This window comes from Pezoporus flaviventris, unplaced genomic scaffold (genome assembly GCF_033815535.1).
Source record: "Pezoporus flaviventris isolate CSIRO_AGI_PZ_B2104156 unplaced genomic scaffold, CSIRO_AGI_Pfla_v1 ptg000193l, whole genome shotgun sequence".
Lineage (NCBI taxonomy): Eukaryota > Metazoa > Chordata > Aves > Psittaciformes > Psittacidae > Pezoporus > Pezoporus flaviventris.
The window spans coordinates 1,037,103-1,057,090 of NW_026892741.1; the positions used below are offsets into that span (position 1 = coordinate 1,037,103).

The 19,988-nt window shown below is 45.8% G+C and overlaps 1 protein-coding gene and 1 long non-coding RNA gene across 8 annotated transcripts in view; one reads left to right on the plus strand and one right to left on the minus strand.

Annotated features, from left to right (window-relative positions):
- LOC133262195 (chromodomain-helicase-DNA-binding protein 1-like) overlaps positions 1-8,861 on the minus strand; it is a 110,403-nt gene extending 101,542 nt beyond the window's left edge. For 3 of the 7 annotated variants that reach the window (XM_061441149.1, XM_061441148.1, XM_061441144.1), the window contains exons 1-2: positions 8,377-8,856; positions 6,630-6,830 (exon numbers count right to left, since the gene is read on the minus strand). In XM_061441149.1, the coding sequence (XP_061297133.1) occupies positions 6,630-6,685 (56 nt within the window). In that variant the 5' untranslated portion in view covers positions 6,686-6,830; positions 8,377-8,856. Of the gene's footprint in view, positions 1-6,629; positions 6,831-7,955; positions 8,346-8,376 lie in introns of those variants that run through there. The other 4 variants (XM_061441146.1, XM_061441147.1, XM_061441145.1 and 1 more) reach the window with 4 other exon arrangements.
- Positions 1-19,988, plus strand: part of LOC133262199 (uncharacterized) — a 170,183-nt gene that overhangs the window by 141,776 nt on the left and 8,419 nt on the right. The gene's annotated exons all lie outside the window — the stretch shown is intronic.

Below are 19,988 nucleotides of genomic sequence, written 5' to 3' on the forward strand. Positions count from 1 at the left end.
TGGGCATGAACCATGACATCTGGCATGGGGCTTTCCATGGGCTGGAGGACAGATATCTGCTCCAGGGTGGTCTTCTCCACAGGCTGCAGGGGATTCTCCATTCTGGCACCTGGAACACCTCCTCCCCTTCCTTCTTCACTGACCTTGGTGTCTGCAGAGCCATTTCACCCCTTCTTAAATGTTACCACAGAGGTGTCATCAGCTTTACTGATTGATTCATGTTTGGCCAGCAGTAGGTCCATTTTGGAGCCAGCTGGAACTGGCTTTGCCCAGCACAGGGGCAGCCCATGGTCTCTTCTGATAGAGGCCACCCCTGCAGTCTCCTCATTACCAAAACCTTGCCACATAAACCCAATACAACTCTCTTCATACATAGATGGGAATACTTCTGTAATTATGCTTGGGGAAACTTTGTTTTAACTCACTCTTAGGTTTCTTGAAAGCAGGAACTTCGAATAGTGGCTTTCAATTTATCTTTTTAATCTTCCATGGAAGGTATGAGTTTATATAGCAAATTCAAGCCTGATGACAAAGAGGTGGCTTTACTTACCTATCTTTTGTGGTCCAGAGACTATTAAATCAAGACAATTAAATCCACAGAAATTACAGTCTTGTATTAACATCAGCTTTCAAGAACATAATCAATGATAAGGGACCCTGGCACAAGAAGCCACTTTCTGCTTACTGGAAAAACGAAGTACAGTGCACCCCAGCCACTTTACAGATAAGCTCTACTGAGCACACACTTTTTTACCAACAGGTAAGGCCTACTCAAGTGCTCCGTGTCTTTCTCTACAGGAAACATAGGAAGAGCAAAGAAATGAGAAAACAGATTGCTATTCAACTGACACCAACGTTTCACTTCTGCATTCCCTGTTCTACCTGAAGCTTGTGCTGCAGTTGAGCTGTAACTACCCTTCCTTGCTTATTAAGCTTTCTTAATGCTAGCTAACAACTATGTACTTTCTCCTATTGAAGTTTGCAACAGTGCTTTCAAGAACACTACAAAAAATGCTTTTCTTAAAGTCAGTTTCTCAGAGCATTGCTATAAAGTTTTTATGCTTATATTTACTTGCTATCTAGATAAACATTATCTGTGATATTTCACCTAGAACTACTGGAAACATTAAAGAACAGTGATTTCAAGTAAATAAACTGCAGAGTAGACTCCACTGCAATTACCACACAGAAATTCTAACATCAAGCAGCAAGATAATAGTGTTTATGTCAGCCTACAATTTTCACCATGCCTGGCAATAGCACAGATTTATAGCTTCAGAGGTTGCTAACATAGCCAAGGAAAGTCCAAACGGTGCAATAAGAAGTTCTTAAACTGCGAAAATACAAGAGATTCACTTCTACTTGTGGCCAAACAGAACTTCAGGCTCGGCACCTGCAGCAATGAAAAGATTTCCGGACATCTACCAGCCAGATGAAGAGACTCACAGGTGAAAAGGAACACAGGAGCATGGCAAATTGGCTATTTCTTTCCCACATGCTTCAGAAATACTTTTTCACAGCTAGTCACAGGGAACAGAAGACAGCTACAATTCCTTACCACAGTGCTAGTCAGTGTATACAATCTAAGGTTTAGTTAGCCCCTTCTCTAGTCCTCCTATTGCTGAGAATACAAGTTTTTCAAAACTTCTGCAATTCATGGTAAGAGTTCCTTTAAAACAATATAAAGCAAAATACATGAGGCTGTGTATTTCTATAAAGCCAGCCCTGATCCACTACTTCACTTTACTTTTCAAAGTAGTGATAGTGGCTACCATATACCCAGCTATAATTAATTGGGATCAGAACTGTCACCCTGGAGCAACAACTATGGAAGCTTACACAGACATCAAAGAGGGGAAAATGGCCTTACTAGATTTGTAAACAGTCATATTATTTAAATAACATCCAAAGATTCATTGTTACCTACTCTATCACCAATGCTGCTGCCTAGATTTGTCACTGTATCTGCCTACATCACTCCTTTTCTACCTACTTTTGAAAGTCTGACCTTCTCTGTGGTTTCTTCCCAGCAGCAATTCTAAATTACTTTAACTTGTTTTGTTTCTCTTAGAATCATAGAATAGTTAGGGTTGGAAAGGACCTTAAGATCATCAAGTTCCAACCCCCCTGCCATGGGCAGGGACACCTCACACTAAACCATGTCACCCAAGGCTTCGTCCAACCTGGCCATGAACAACACCAGGGATGAAGCATTCACAACTTCCTTGGGCAAACCATTCCAGTGCCCCACCAACCTCACAGTAAAGAGCTTCTTCCTTATATCTAACCAAAACTTCCCCTGTTTAAGTTTGAACCCGTTACCCCTTGTCCTATCACTACAGTCCCTAATGAAGAGTCCCTCCCCAGCATCCTCATAGGCACCCTTCAGATACTGGAAGGCTGCTATGAGGTATCCACACAGCCTTCTCTTCTCCAGGCTGAACAGCCCCAACTTTCTCAGCCTGTCCTCATACGGGAGGTGCTCCAGTCCCCTGATCATCCTCATGGCCTCCTCTGAAATTGTTCCAACAGTTCCATGTCCTTTTTATGTTGAGGACACCAGAACTGCACACAATACTCCAAGTGAGGTCTCATGAGAGCAGAGTAGAGGGGCAGGATCACCTCCTTCGACCTGCTGGTCACGCTCCTTTTGATGCGGCCCAGTATACGGCTGGCTTTCTAGGCTGCGAGAGCATGCTACCGGCTCATGTTAAGTTTCTCATAGACCAACCCCCCCAAGTCCTTCTCCACAGGGCTGCTCTGAATCTCTTCTCTGCCCAACCTGTAGCTGGGCCTAGGATTGCTCCAACCCAGGTGTACAACCTTGCACCTGGCATTGTTAAACTTCATAAGGCTGGCATTGGCCCACCTCACAAGCGTGTCAGGTTCCCTCTGGATAGCATTCCTTCCCTCCAGGGTATCAACCAAACCACATGATGGTGTCATCAGCAAACTTGCTGAGGGCACGCTCAATCACACTGTCCTTGTAGCCAACAAAGACGTTGAACAAGTCCGGTCCAACACTCATCCCTGAAGGACACCACTCGTTACTGGTCTCCAGCTGGATGTCGAGCTATTGACCACAACTCTTTGTGTGCGGCCATCCAGCCAGTTCTTTATCCACCAAGCGGTCCATCTGTCAAATTGATGTCTCTCCAATTTAGAGACAAGGTTGTCATGTGGGAAAGTGTCAAATGCTTTGCACAAGTCCAGGTAGGTGACATCAACTGCTTTGCCCTTGTCTATCAGTTCTGTAGCCCCATCACAGGAGGCCTCCCAGTCAGTCAGGATTTCCCCTTAGTGAAGCCATACTGGCTGTCACCAAGCACCTTGTTGTTTTTCATGTGCCTTGGCATGCCTTCCAGGAGAATCTGCTCCAAGATTTTGCCAGGCACAGAGGTGAGACTAACAGGTCTGTAATTCCCAGGGTCATCCATTTTCCCCTTCTTGAAAATGGGGGTTATATTTCCCTTTTTCCAGTCGTCAGGACCTTCGCCTGACTGCCATGATTTTTCAAATATGATTGACAGTGGTTTAGCAACTTTGTTCGCCAGCTCCTTCAGGACCTGCAGATGGATTTCATCAGGTCCCATGGACTTGTGCATATTCAGGTTCTTAAGACAGTCTTGAACCAGATCCTCTCCTACAGTGGGCCTAAGTTCTTCATTCTCACAGTCCCTGCGTCTGCCTTCCAAGACTTGGGTGGGGTGGTCAGAGCCTTCGCCAGTGAAGACTGAGGCAAAGAAGTCATTAGGAACCTCAACCTTCTCCAAATCCATTGTAGCCAGTTCTCCTGATAGCTTCTGGAGAGGGCCCATGTTGTCCCTAGTATGTGTTTTATTCACTACGTACCTATAGAATCCCTTCCTGTTATCTTTCACATCCCTAGCCAAGTTTAATTCTAACTGGACCTTAGGTTTCCTAACCTGGTCCCTGGCTTCCCAGACAACATCCCTGTATTCTTCCCAGGCAGCCTGTCCTTGCTTCCACCTTTATAAGCCTCTTTTTTTCCCCTCAAATTTTCCTCAGCCGCTCCTTATCCATCCAAGGAGGTCTCCTGGCCCTCCTGCTGCACTTCTAGTCAGAACACAACACTCCTGAGCTTGTAGCAGGTGATCCTGGAGTATCAACCAAGAGTCTTGGCCCCCCCTTGCCCTCTAGGGCAGTATCCCATGGAACCTTACTAAGCAGGTTCCTGAAGAGACCAAAGTCTGCTCTCTTGAAATCCAGGGCAGTGAGCTTGCTGCACTCTCTTTTCTTATTCCTGAAGATCTCTAACTCTTCCTGAATGGAATAGGTTTACTAAAAGCTTAGTAATGATAATTTCCCATCAATACTAGCTATTTTGTTACTGATTTTCCCTGGTTATAGTTTTAGAGATCTGTCTGCAGTCACAGCTAGCTTAAAGAATTCTCCTCCTAGTGAAAATCATTTAGAGTTCTGGAAAACTTGAAGAAGGGTGTGTGGAGAACACAACACACAACACCAACAAACAAAAACCACAACAACAGAGGCAACTCATAATAAGGTACCCCATAACTATCAAACATCTTTCACAAAAGTTATTTTAATAATGAAAATAGACTGGACAGAAAACAGGCTAAATTCTTTAATAATGGGAACCTTCATCCTTCATTTACAAAAATAGAGTTTCCTGATAGCAAGTGACAAGCATACAAATAGGTTTTCTGAGATCTGTCTGTGATTAGGCTACTGGATTAATGACTGATACAAGCCTAGGGGAAAAAAAAAAAAAAATCCTTTTAAAACTTTATTAATGCGTTAAAATGTGCTAAGCAGCACATTTAGGATTAAAAAAAAAAAAACAAAAAAAAAACACACACAAAAAAAAGGCCAAAAAAAACAACAGAAAAAAAAAACTACCACACACACAAAAAAAAACCAAACTCACTTCACAGGCAACTATAACGTTTTAAGTAATTTGCATCTTCCTGATATTTACTTATAATAAAGTTGTCTGGATGGTTTGTTTTTTTTTTTGTATAGTTTGATAAGCAGTATTATTCCTACATTATCTTTAGCTAGGTGGCTCATTTCAAGTAGTAAAAAAACTTCCTAAATACAAAGTCATCAGAGTTGGCCCCAACACGTTAATGTTTATTGGTGGTCTTACTTATAACTCTCTAAAAGTTCAGAAGACTAGCTTTGTTCACACTGTTTTATTTTGTTCATGTTCCTGTACTCAACTGGCAAGGCTTGCTATGGATTTGGTTCATTTGGGGTTTTGTTGTTGTTATTTGGGTTTGAGTTTTGGGTTTGTTTTGTTTTTTTTTAATATAAATAATCAGGAATATTTTGCTACTTACTAGAAGAAGCCCAAAATTTGTTTGCTAACTAGACAAGCACCATCTTTACTGGAAGCAGAAATCTAACAACAAAAAACCCCTTACAAATTATTAACAAGATTAAAAGTTTACTGACTGTCTAGATATAATAGGGAAGCTTAACATTTAAAAAAAAAAAAAATCCACAGAAGTTGTTAAAGTTTCTTTAGTTTTACTGCTCATAGGTTTCCTAGAGATTTGCACCTAATATCACCTAAACACTTCCTCTTCCCACCCCATTACTCACTATGCTACATGCAAGCTTAATGGCCAGCACATGCTGAGTGACTGTCTGGCCACTACATTATTCTTGGATTTCCTCAGTTGGGGCAATTACTTAGATCTATCCCCTCTATCCAAGTGGCTGTTTTCATGAAGCCCACAGAACTCAGTTTTCTTTATGACCTCTGACTGATGGAATCAACTAACAGGTGCAAAAGACTGCGATCAGAAGGACGAGGAGACAGATGGGTAAACTGACAGCATGATCACAAACACTTCTATTTGTAAGTTTGCCCTGCCTTCTTAAATCTGTAGCATTCATCATATTCCCAGTTTTAGAAATATTAAGTTCAACAAATATCTGCTGCACTAGGAAGTTATCAGTGTTCTAGAATCAGAATTTAATTTCACCCCAAGTTCACAGTTTTCCTCATCTCGTAGCAGGGAAGTTCTAACCAGGCTTTTCCAACCAAGTGAACCCTCTAAACATCCTAGAACACCAGCAATCAACATTAGAGGGGAGAATTTTTATTTTTAATTAAGACGACAGCTGGGAAAACTGTACTTTCACTTTGGAAAAAAGCAAACATGAAGTCAACACTTTCCATTATACTGCTTTGACAACTAAACATAAAAAGGAAGCCTCATTAGAATTAACAGTCCACTGTTCCAACTTTAGAGATAGCCTAGTTTGGGGTTTATATAGCATATATTATGCATGAATGCCCTGCACTTCATAGACACAAGTTTAATATTTCAATCTAATCTGTTTTACCTTTTGACATTTCAGACAAATTTTGAGGAAAAAGAGTAATAGATGCTGATAGAGCTTAAATAGTATTAAAACTGTATTATGTAAAGTATATACACATGACTGTTACAGCTATTAAATGAATCTAGCAAATTTTAAAAAGCAAATTAAGCATCTGTAAAAATGCATGGCCAGTCCTCTTAAATAATGGTCTACTTGCTTACCAGGGAAGCTTTGACATAAAGTTAAAACATAAACCTGTTCTGATAAACAAAATACAGAATACATAGCCAAGGACTGAAAGTGCTTACCTTGACTCTCCACTACTGTTTCTTACAATGTCTTCATCACTGTGTCCATTCATCATAAATATTAAAAAGTTTAAAAGAGAAGTAGAAGTCCACTCAGGTTAGAAGGCAGATGTCAAGAATCCACTTCTTGGAACTCTGTTTTCCAGGTGACTTATTTACTCAACTGGTCTCTGCAGGTATTGAGGATTTTTCCCAAATTACCTAAAATAGTAAAGGAAAATGTTAACATAATTTGAAATATTTGCTGGTTGCAACTGAAAGATAATGAAAATAACCTGTCCTGTCACTACAACACTGAAAGGGAGTATCTATCATATTTGACATCTTCTTTTTCACTAAAAAAAAAAAAAAAAAATCACTACTGGCATGCCATAGTCCTGTCTTAACAGCTAGATCTAACTTTTAAAGGAAAACAGCCTCCCCAACTACATAAATATAAATTATAGATATTAATGCTCTGAGATCTGATTAGCAAAACTATTTCATGCACATTCACAAACATATCAGAAACATTTCCAAACACAGACATAATGTTAACATCCAGCTGGGGGTAGAGGCAGGAAAAGAAAAGACTCCCATTTTTAAAAACTGGCTCAGCTACATCAAGCTGACAAGATCCCACAGATGGAATTATCATTGTTTCATATACATGAACATCTTCAATCAGATATCTACTGTGTCAGATGCACCTAGAAAAAGTTTAGGCTTACAGTTTAGGCTTACTTTAAATGGAGTGCAAGTATAAACTCATTGATAATCAGCAGTACATCTTATGGATTTAGTGGTGTGAAATCGATTAGGGGCTCGCCTGCAGGTTGCCTGCCTCAAGGTGCTCTCTAATACAGCCCGATCTACAGCTCATGATGGAGGCGGGGGCCGCCTCTCTCCGGGATGGAAAAAGCCCTGCGCTGAGGCACTATCTCAGACACCAAGGCCACTCCAACCAACAAACAAAGGCGATGACGACAGAAATGTGATCGGAAAGAGCCCTGTAACCTGAGGCCGCGAAGCGACGCTAAAGCCCCGCGGCGGCAAGCCGGGCAGCTAGGTGGTTCCTCGCGGATCGGCCGCTGCTGCCCAACGAGGCCAAGCTCCGCGCTGCCTGCCCTCCCGCGTCCAGGGTGCGAACACCCTGCCGCCTCCGGGACCGGCAATCCCCGAGCCCCAATAATCATCTTTAGCGGCCACGAAACTCCCTCCTTGTCACCCGCTCCCTGCTCCGCGACGATCCTCCCCGACCACCCGCACCACGCTCTCGCGGTCTCCCGCGACCAACCATTCCCAACGCGCTCCTGGAGAGACCGCAAGCTAGGGCTGCCTCCCTACCTCCCGCGGATTCACCTTCCGCCCCCAGAGACGGCCCTCTGGTGGTAGCGCGATCCACACAGGCGCCGCTCCTGGCCAAGGCTCTCTGGCAGTATTGCTAAGGCGGCCGCTGTCCACCGTTCTCGCTTCTCTCAGCGCCCCCACATGGCCAGAGAAGAGCGAAGGCGGCACTCCTGCTTCCCAACCTGCTCGTCACAACCTCCCCCCGTAGAAGCCAGCGAAAGAACCCGCCTCCAGCTCTCACAGCTAGCTAGCTCCCTCCCTCCCTGGAAAACAGCGAGCGGGCCCAGGAGCCCAGGCGCGCGCTGGGCATCCAACCCCTTCTTCTCAACGTCAGTTCGCCTCACCATCCATCTTTGAAAGCCACAGCCACCACATAACTCCGGACCAAGGAAAGGAGCCATGGTGGGCCTCTGCCTACCTGCGTGTGTGCGCCCGGCCCGGCCTCCCTAGGGCGCTACACCCCACGAAGATGTCTGTGCTGCAACCTAGGGTCGGAGGCTGCTCCTGCGGCTACCACAGGGCCTGGGCCGCCGGCTCCTTAAGGCCCCACACGGCGAGCCCGCAGCCCCCACCAGCTTGAACAATAGGTCTGGGGAGCAGGTACTGGATTCCTCCTCCGCCGCCGTTTCCTAAGTCCTACCGACCACCGCCATCATGCTGCCACTCCGCTCAACCTCTTCCTCCTCCTACCTTAGTCGGATGGAAACTCTGGGTGTGATGTCAGTCCTGCGCCCTGGGACAGTGAGGGGAGGAGGAGCAACAACTGGGAGGAGGACAGCGCCGCCAGGCTTTGGCGGCAGGAAGGGCCGCTTAGTGGGGGTGGTGAAGCCAAAGCGACTTCCTTACCGTGCCGGATACAGCCGGGGCCAGAGATAGCAGGCTCTCGCTTCTCCACCCGCCGCCGCAGCCACAGCGAACGGGAGCTGGGGCCGGTGCTGTTCCTGGTGCCCGCTGCAGCTCATGGGGCAAGGGACAAGGGGCGACCCGGCCTGAGGGACGCCCATGACCCATGCAGCGTGGCAGGGAACCTGGCCCTAGGCCACAGGTTACTGTTTAGTGTGGTGTGTGGTTTTATTTGGTTTCAGGATTTTCCTGTCTAATATTAAAGCCCCCTACCACACACATATATATTTCTCAGTTTTTCTATGCGATTAAAAGTTCCATTAGGGCGTATTTAGGAAAGCTTGACATGCAGCTGCACAGAGCATACCTGCTTCCATGTGGAAGACATCCCCCAGCTGTAGGCAGAGCACTCCTTTCTTTCTCCTGATATCTAACTCAAGTTGTTTCAAAGTGAATAATGAGAAAGCTGTTTGTTTAAGATGGTTAGTGTTCAGTAAAAAAAAACAAACAAAAAACCAAACATGTTAATCGTCCTACTGCTGTAGTCTACATGGTCTCAGGATGGCAAAAGAAAGTAGCGGCTCCTGAGTGAAAGACTGGGAACTGAGTGTTGTGGTTTAAGCCCAGCTGGCAGCTAAGTACCAGGCAGCTGCTTGCTCACTTCCCCCCCACTCCACAGTGGGATAGGCAGGAGAATTGGAAAACAATGTAAAAACCAATGGGTTGAGATAAGAACAGTTTAATAATTGAAATCAAAGTAAAATAGAATAATAATACAATATTATTGGGGGGGGGAATGGAGGAAGGAATAAAACACCCCCCTCCACACAAAAAACAAGTGATGCATAACACAATTGTTCACCCAACGACATACCGACCCCAACCTGAACCGCAATTGGCCCATTCTGGCCAACTCCCCCCAGTTTCTATACCAAGCATGATGTTCTATGGCATAAAATATCCTTTTGGTTAGTCTGAGTCAGCTGTCCTGGCTATGATCCCTCCTGGCTTCTTGTGCCCCTCCTCACTAGCAGAGCATGAGAGGCTGAAAAGTCTGTGATCAGGGTAAACACTACTTAGTAAAAGCTAAAACATTGGCGTGTTAACAACATTATTCTCAGATTAAAGTCAAAACACAGCACTGTACCAGCTACAAGAAAGAAAATTAACTCTTGCAGTTGAAACCAGGACAGTATCCATCTCTTACTCCATATCATTGACATCATGCCAGAAAACCATCAATTTTCCTGCCTTTTGATAGAGACATATATAAACATACAGATATCATTCCCTTAGTCCATGGACTATCCCTAATAAAGTACGTTGAGCACATATAGTCCATGACCTGGGGCTCCATCTGTTATAACAGTCTTTCAGGGCAGGAAAGGTGGTGTGAGGTGCTGGATTGTTGCATGCTGAACCCAGTTCTGATTCCATTACCACTGTGCTTGTACAGTTTAATTAAAGTTCATTCTTTAATGTGGAGATCAAAAAGGAACCAAGTTCAGATCCTTAAATCCAGAGTAGCAAAAAAGGGCTTTGTGAGGGGCTGACTGTGGTGATGGACATAGAGCCCCAACGGACATATAGCCAAAGTGACAATATGTAGTAATACAAAGCAATTAACATCACATAGTTAAATTCAGTGGATATTTTCACCTAAATCAAATCCCAGTACACACTGGCCTTCCCCATCCTCCTGCATTACTCCTCAAGTAACACCCAGGTCCTTGAGCAAAAGCAGTCCCACCAATGGGTTTGCCTTTGCCTGAAGCAGAAATAACCCAAACTATTTTCCCTAGCACGTTCTTCACATGCACCACAGGAACTTTATCCCCCTCTACAATATGCAGTAGTTTTGATTGGGCTGGGCCAGCCCAGTTGGCAGATCCTCTAGTGTTGACTAACCAGGGGGATTTTGCTAAATGGATATTCATATATTCAAAGGTCCCGCAACCCATTGCTCTCTGTATAGGATTTTAACAGTCCATTGTATCATTTGATTTTCCCAGAGTCTGGTGCATGATAGGGGAAGTGATACACCCACAATACTGTGCTCTTTGGCCCAAATGTCTATACGGTTATTCTGGAAATGAGTCCCACTGTCTGACTCAATTTTCTCAGGGGTGCTGTGTTGCCAGAAGAACTGTTTCTCAAGGCCAAGAACAGTGTTCCAGGCAGTGTTGTGGGGCACAGCCTATGTTTCCAGCCAACTGGTGGTTGCTTCCACCATAGTAAGCACATGGCGCTTGCCTTGGTGGGTTGGTGGGTATGTGATATAGTCAAGCTGCCAGGACTCCCTGTATTTGTACTTCAGCCATCATCTTCCATACCAGAGAGGCTTTAACTGCTTGGCTTGATTAATTGCAGCACATGCTTCACATTCGTGAATAACCTGGTGTCCTGGGTTCAGCAGTAGCAGTCATGTTTCTCCTCCTTGGTAGCTGGTGCAGTGCAGTGTTTTGACTTTCGGCTCGGGAACAGAGCTGATAGAGATGTTTTGGTTTGGCCAAGGACTTTGTGAGCCTCATGCTCTGCCAGGGAGGAGGGGAAGCTGGGAGGAAGCAGAGACAGGACACCTGACCCAACCTGACCAAAGAGGTATTCCATACCACAGCACGTCATGCCCAGGATGTAACTGGGAGTTAGCTGGAAGGGCTGGGAGACTGCAGGGTTGGAGGAGGTATTGGTCGGAGCTTGGTCGGGCTTGGGGGGCGAGTTATCGGTCAGCGGGTGGTGAGGTGTTGTATTCTCTTCCCTTGTTATTTCCTTTATCATTATTATCATTGGTGGTAGCAGTAGTGATTTGTGTTATACCTTAGTTACTAAACTGTTCTTATCTCAACCCGTGGGAGTTGCATTCTTTTGATTCTCCTCTCCGTCCCTCCGAGAGCAGGGGGAGGGCAAGAAAGGGGGGGAAGTGAGCGAACGAATTACCTGACTGGGTTTAAACCACGACAGTTCTTTTTGGCGCCCAACGTGGGGCACGAAGGGTTGAGATAACGACAGATTTGACTGGATTAATAGTCATTCGTCACAATGCTGATTTATTGGCTCTCAGAGTTGTTCTTGTTGATCTCACAGCTTCAGACCGTTGTAACTTACGTAGAGCCGGTATTTGCTGTGATAGTGTTTATCAAGTGTGGGGCCTGGGCTAAGGTTCTTGTCTCACTGTGCTTTATGGCAATGGCTTGTAATACGGGTGGGCTCCAGCAGCAGGGCGGGACGGACGTGGCCGTGGACTTGTACCTGGCCGTCCGGCTGCTCTTCACCGTCCTGGCCCTCGCCCTACTCTCCATCTTCGTGAGGCTGCGGGGAACTGAGGGGGAGCGGCCCCGGGAGCCGGCGGCTGCTGAAGCGGCCCGGGAGAGCGGCCCCGGGGACCAAGCGGCGGCGGGAGCGGGGCCTGAGGCCGCGAGGGGACGGCTGCCGGTGGAGGAGGTCGGGGCGGTCGAGGAGCGGAAGGAGGCGGCTGCCGAACAGCGGGAGAAGGCGGCGGAGGAGCCGAGCCCCGCGGCCGAGCCGAGCCCGGTGGCCGAGCCCAGCCCCGCGGAGGAGCCGAGCCCCGCGACGGCCGAGAGCATTCCCCGGCAGCCGCCCGCCGAGCCCCAGGAGGATGCAGGAGACCACGCAGCACTTCCCAGCAAGGCAGAGGAGGAAGAGCTGGACTCAGGAAAAGAGAAGCCGGTGGTGGGAGAGCCGGCAAGCACAGCAGCTACACCAGCCCCAGTGACAAGCACAGCAGCATCGTTTGAGAGTTCTGAAGGCTCTGAATGGCCTTTGGGTATCCTTGGGACCTGCCTGCTGATTGTGATGGGGATCAGCATGTTGGCACACACACAGGCTGTGTTCTACCCACCACCATTTTGTCTGATCTCAAAAGTTAAGCAGAGTCAGGTTTGGGTCTTGTCTGGGGTTAGACAACAATATAGGGGGACCAAGAGATTTTCCCCAAGGCTGGAGAGTCATGAGTGGCAGGGTGTGTGGGACAGTATGGGCAAGTATCTAGTCCACTGGGCCCCTCCAGTGCTTTGGAAGCATCGGAGATGGAAGGCAGCTGTATGGAGTCCCCAGCAACAAGCTGCAGAAACTGCTTAAGGGGACAGTGAATTATTTTAAGCCTGGTGGGCCCATGGCACTTGAGGCCATCAGAGCAGAGATGCAACACAGAGATGGACTCATGATCGAGGGGTGGACTTACAATGGACACTATTGCCCAGGTTATTCACGAGTGTGAACACTGCACACAGTCTCTCCTGCTCTGGAAGACTGTTACAAGAGATGGAGCCTGACATGGACCAGATGGACTCAGCAGCTTTATAGGGACTGGTCCATGCACTAAGATAAGAGTGCACCGAGATAAGAGTGATGGTATATTGAAAATGTGGGATCTGAGCATGACGTGAATGGTATGGAATAAGGGGTGGATAATGTCCTGGGTTCAGCAGTAGCAGTCATGTTTCTCCTCCTTGGTAGCTGGTGCAGTGCAGTGTTTTGACTTTCGGCTCGGGAACAGAGCTGATAGAGATGTTTTGGTTTGGCCAAGGACTTTGTGAGCCTCATGCTCTGCCAGGGAGGAGGGGAAGCTGGGAGGAAGCAGAGACAGGACACCTGACCCAACCTGACCAAAGAGGTATTCCATACCACAGCACGTCATGCCCAGGATGTAACTGGGAGTTAGCTGGAAGGGCTGGGAGACTGCAGGGTTGGAGGAGGTATTGGTCGGAGCTTGGTCGGGCTTGGGGGGCGAGTTATCGGTCAGCGGGTGGTGAGGTGTTGTATTCTCTTCCCTTGTTATTTCCTTTATCATTATTATCATTGGTGGTAGCAGTAGTGATTTGTGTTATACCTTAGTTACTAAACTGTTCTTATCTCAACCCGTGGGAGTTGCATTCTTTTGATTCTCCTCTCCGTCCCTCCGAGAGCAGGGGGAGGGCAAGAAAGGGGGGGAAGTGAGCGAACGAATTACCTGACTGGGTTTAAACCACGACACCTGGGCAATAGTGTCCATTCCTAAGTCCACCCCTCGATCACGGGCCCATCTATATATTGCATCTCTGCCCTGATGACCTGAAGTGTCATGGGCCCACTGGGCTAAAAATACTTCACCCTTATGTTGCCAATCTAAATCCGTCAGAGCCACTTCAGTCTTAAGAGCCTGATAAACCAGTTGGTTGATCTGATGTTCTCCAGCGTGCAGTCTCTTGGGTACATGAGCATCTACGTGGCATACATTCACAACCAGGTTTTCTACCTGGGCATTGTTATCTTAGAATCATAGAATAGTTAGGGTTGGAAAGGACCTTAAGATCATCTAGTTCCACCCCCCCTGCCATGGGCAGGGACACCTCACACTAAACCATGTCACCCAAGGCTTTGTCCACCTCAGCCTTGAACACCACCAGGGACGGAGCATTCACAACTTCCCTGGGCAACACATTCCAGTCCCTCACAAACCTCACAGTAAAGAACTTCCTCCTTATATCCAATCTAAACTTCCCCTGTTTAAGTTTGAACCCTTAACCACTTGTCCTATTACTACAGTCCCTAATAAACAGTCCCTCCTCAGGATCCCTATAGGCCCCCTTCAGATGATGGAAGGCTGCTATGAGGTATCCACACAGCCTTCTCTTCTCCAGGCTGAACAGCCCCAACTTTCTCAGCCTATCTTCATACAGGAGGTGATCCAGCCCCCTGATCATCCTCGTGGCCCTCCTCTGGACTTGTTCCAACAGTTCCATGTACTTCTTATGTTGAGGACACGGGAACTGTACACAATACTCCAAGTGATGTCTCACAAGAGCAGAGCAGAGGGGTAGAATCACCTTGTTCAACCTTCTGGTCACGCTCCTTTTCATGCAGGCCAGGATACGACTGGCTTTCTGGGCTGCGAGCACACACTGCCGGCTCATATTACTGGTCTCCAGTTGGACATTGAGGCACTGACCACAGCTCTTTTGCATGCAGCCATCAAGCCAGTTCTTTATCCACCAAGTGGTCCATCTATCAAACTGATGTCTCTCAATTAAACAGTGTCAAACCCTTTACACAAGTCCAGGTAGATAACATCAACTGCTCTATCCCTGTCCATCAGTTCCATAGCCCCATCGTAGAAGGCCACCAAATTGGTCAGACAGGATTTCCCCTTAATGAGGCCATGTAGGCTGTCACCAACCACCTTGTTGTTTTTCATGTGCATGCCTTCAAGGAGAATCTTGATTCAGAGAAAACTCCAGGAACAAACTTGACAACAAAGTTTTCAAGCTGACAAGCAGGTATTCTTTATTGCGGCGCCGGGAGACACGGCAGATAGCTCCTCCTAAGGTGTTTCTCTCAATTGCCACACAAGCCATCCTTTTATAGCCACTGGGCTATACATATTCATGAGGCTACGTACATGAGGCGGTCTCTGAGGGTCGTTTGCTTCTTCCAACAATCTTCATCACTTCTGGCAGCCTTTGAAGCATGCGCAGTAGATGCTTATACCAGTTTAATTGGTTCGTTAGAACCAGAGACATAATAATCCTCCTATCCACCTACTTATCAGTTAGGTTAACCGTAGCCCATCCTGGACACCTGCGGTTCCCAGATACTCCTTATCCCTGTGTCCTGTTCTTATCCTTGTGTCCTGTTCTTCTAGACTGTTTTTCTTAAACTATGTCACAACTCTAACGATTTATCTTGTGAGAATTCTCAGTATGTTCTCTAGCTGTACTCTGTTTTTTTTCTCTATGTATCGTGCACCTCAGTACTTTTCCATTGCTACTGTTACAAACCCATCAAACTTAACATTACTTAAAACTAATTCTAAAGGTTTCTATATTCCATTTTGTGATTTTGTGCCCCCTTGTCTCAAATTCCCCCCTTTTTCTGTCCTTTTGCAAATTCTTTTGCAACATTTTGTATATTACCATTACCATCAAAATTCTTTTTGAAATAATTTCCCATTTCTACTTGGTGCTTAATTTCATTCCATTTCCAATCATAGACCGTTTACAACACCAGAGGGAACATTGTATCATACCACAAGTAATCAATATTAACTTAATTAACATCAATATTCCTGCAAACAGTTGCCTCAACCAGGAGAGATTGGGTAACCAGGAAGTTAACTTTTCCCATATTTCTTCAAAACCCCAGGAGGTGTCATCCATGGCCATTTCGTGAAATACCTTAGTTTGTTTCCAAATTTCCTCCAGATCTGTTTCGATTCTGCCACTTTGGTCTCTATAGGAACAACAGCTTTCATTGATTATGGAACAACCCCCTCCTTGTGATGCCAAGAACATGTCTAGAGCCATTCGGTTTTGTAATACCACTTTAGAGAGGCTGGTTAAAATTGGGTATTACAGCACCTAAGGTGGATGCCCCCTTCCAGCTGGGGGGTAGAGTCTTATAAGCATTTTCTCCACATAACCAATACCATCCTTTCCCTTTAGGAACGGGCCATCACTGAACTACGATACCATCTGTGTTAATAGTATGATTGCAATTTGAATGGTGACCTGCGTCTGTGGCATTTAAGCAAGATTTCCTACCCTGGTTCCTGGTGTAATACATCTTTGTGCACAGGTGTAATATTTATTACCTGGATTAGGATTAACTATTCCAAATTTTAACCTTTCCTTCGAATACAGATTGCTAGTGTTCACCCACAAATTTGTCCATGAGACAGTGTTAGGAATTGGAACTCCAATTAATGGGAGATCCAGGCTTTCTCCTGATTTAGGCAACTGTGCACACACCTAACGGTCACTACGATTAAAAATCTTAGTAACATTCTGCACTAATTTCAGGTATAAGTTCTGGTCCCAAGCTTGTGCGCCAGTTATCATATGAGTCCAAATTATGACCGATGCAATTTCATACATAAGGGTCCTGAAGGTTCAATCCGCCATGTCTTCTCTGTCTCTAGTGCTTTCTCAGTTCTTGAATAATGTATCCAAGCAGGTTGTTCCTTTGTCTTCACTGCTGTAAAGGCGGTCAGTAATACCTGGTACGGTCCACTCCACTTCTCCTGTAGAGGATCTCCTGAAAAATTCTTAATATAAACCCAGTCTCCAGATCTGAAAGGGTGAATCGGATAATCCAAACCTCTTGCTCTTGTCCCTACTATTCTCTTATTTATCTCCTCCAATTGTTTTCCCAGATAGATCAGAAACTGTTGGAGATAGCCTTCTCCCACTTCCTGAAGACTTTCTCCTTTAAACTGGGACTGATATGGTCTTCCATACAAAATCTCAAATGGACTGACTTCTTCTTTCGACCGAGGTTTAGTTTGAATTCTTAACAGAGCCAGTGGTAACGCCTGGTGCCACTAGAAATTCGTTTCCTGACATATTTTATTAATCTGTTGTTTAATCAGATGGTTCATCTTTCGTACTTGCCCACTGGCCTGAGGCCTATATGGAACATGTAGTTGCCAATCAATTTCTAATTTTTTGCTAATTTCTTGTGACAATTTTGCACTAAAGTGTGAACACTGGTTGGAAGAAATTGCCGCTGGTACTCCAAAATGAGGTATTATTTCATTTAATAATGTTTTAATCACCTGTCTTGCATTATTTATCCTACAAGGGAATGCTTCTGGCCAGCCTGAAAAAGTATCCGTTAACACCAACAAATATGGATAACCCCCTTTTCTTGGTAATTCAGAAAAGTCTGTTTGCCACTGCTGTCCCGGATAACTTCCTCTCCCATTTGTCCCAATTTGATGTCTAATTGATTAGACAAACTCCAGTCAGATCTGTTGTTATCTCAACCTTCACACTAAACCATGTCACCCAAGACTCTGTCCAACCTGGCCTTGAGCACATCCAGGGATGGAGCATTCACAACTTCCCTGGGCAAACCATTCCAGTGCCCCACCAACCTCACAGTAAAGAACTTCTTCCTTATGTCTAACCAAAACATCCCCTGTTTAAGTTTGAACCCATTGCCCCTTGTCCTATCACTACAGTCCCTAATGAAGAGTCCCTCCCCAGCATCACTATAGGCCCTCTTCAGATACTGGAAGGCTGCTATGAGGTTTCCACGCATCCTTCTCTTCTCCAGGCTGAACAGCCCCAACTTTCTCAGCCTGTCCTCATACGGGAGGTGCTCCAGTCCCCTGATCATCCTCTTGGCCCTCCTCTGGACTTGCAAACTCTCTCAGTATGAACAACAGTGAGATCATGAGAAACTGTACGGCCCCACGAGTAAACATTTAGAGATCTGGCATAACCCTGGTTGTTTTTCTAAGGGTATAAAAGCAGGACCTTCTTGTAGCTGAATTGGAAGCCTCATGTATGGGTGGACACACCGTGTAGGAATTTTCCCAGTTTCCTGAGACTCCTGGCATCAGTTGCAATGAGTCCTCCAGCCTCAAGTGTGGGGTTGGATGATGATTTGGTGGTAGCTGGTGATGTATTTCTACTTAATCTCTGCTCTCTCTATGCAGGTATAATTTAATGCATTGCAAATTTTCCTCTGTACTTATATATTTATCTGATTTGCTTTATTGTACTTATTTACTATATATAGAGATATATACCTGATTCATGATAGTTTTCTTATTCACTTTAGTGTGCTGGTTTAGTAAACTGTGCATGTTATACAGCTAGAGTGTGGTTGTTTTGTTGCATCCCCTGACTGTCAGCAGAACAGTCGGACACTGAGCATCCACCCATAGATCTAGATGTAGTTGAATGCGTACAGCCCATGTGGTGGAAATTTGTATGGTGTGCGCCATCATTATATGCCAACTCATTGGCAACAATGCCCTGGAGTGATGCAGCGGCACAAACAGTGGCTGAAGTGAGTCGTCGTGTCCAGGAGTTTGAAGACAATAGCGCCTGTTTCGACATTTCAGCTGTGGGAAAAACTGTCCCGGGATTCTAGCAATTGAGATATATCTGGCTATCTACTTGTACAGACCCACATCCCAGCTATTAACAGTAAGTGCCCTGTTGCTCAAGAGGGAAGATATAGGAGGTACATGCCACGGGGCACCCTATGGTATTACCTTCAGGATCATGGACAAGATGTGAGAAAGCGGGATGGAAAACCTACTTTGCTTCTGGAGGAACACGTACATGAATTGCAAAGAAAAACAACTGTGAAGGGAAATCCCCCAGGAAAGTTGCTGCTCCAATCTTTGGTGGGCAGTTTCCCTGATGGAGTGGAAGAGCTGATTTTACTCTGGCTCCTATGAAAAGGAATTCTAATCCCTTTTTGCAAACAGTAAGTGAAGAATGTCATGATCACTATTAGAGGGGCCCTGCCTCCAGCCAAGTGGAGGAGAGGGACAACATGATTTACTGCACTGTATGGATCAGATGGCCTGGCACATCAGAACCACAGTAATATCAGGCTCTAGCAGACAAGAGTGCAGAGCATACCTTTATGCCATCAACCTATCAAAGGGTAGAACCCATTTGTATTTCTGGAGTGACAGGAGGATCTCAAAAACTGACTGTACTGGAGGATGAAATCAGTCTGACTGGGAAGGAGTGGTAAAAATACCCCATCGTGACTGGTCCAGATGCTCCATGCATACTTGGCGTAAAAGAAGACCTCTCAGGAGAGGGTATTTCAAGAACCCAAAAGGGTACCGATGGGCAACTGATGCTACGTGGAGTAAGTGGGCCACAATAGTCTACTCTTAGTCTCAACTCTGCATTAGACTTTCACACTGGCCATATGGGGCTATTAAAGGGTGAGTGGGTCCTGCTGATCACTCCTTGGCTCTCCAGTCTACGGATCAGCTTATGGATGGGGATCAGGGAGTCTCAGTTGGTGCAATATTGCTGCCAGTGCACTGCTGTGGGTGCCATTTGCACTTGTTGTTCTTTGACCTTCAGCAACCCCACAACAGAAGGATCCTCTGAGAGACCAGGCAAGGTAGACATCTTCTTAATTTCCTCTGTCTCCAAGGCAGCTATACCAAAAGCCCATTGGTACCCTTTTGGGCCTTTGAATTACCCTCTCCTGAGACAGTCTTCCAAGAATGCATGGAGTGTCTGGACCTGTCACAATGGGGTGCTTTTGGCACTCCTTCCCAGTTAGGCTTATTTCAGCCTCTAGTACTGTCAGCTCTTGGGATCCCCCTGTCACTCTAGAAATACAAAAGGGTTCTGCCCCATGATAGCTTGATGACATTAAGGTACACTGTGCACCGGTGTCTAGTAGAGCCCTGTACTCCCGTGA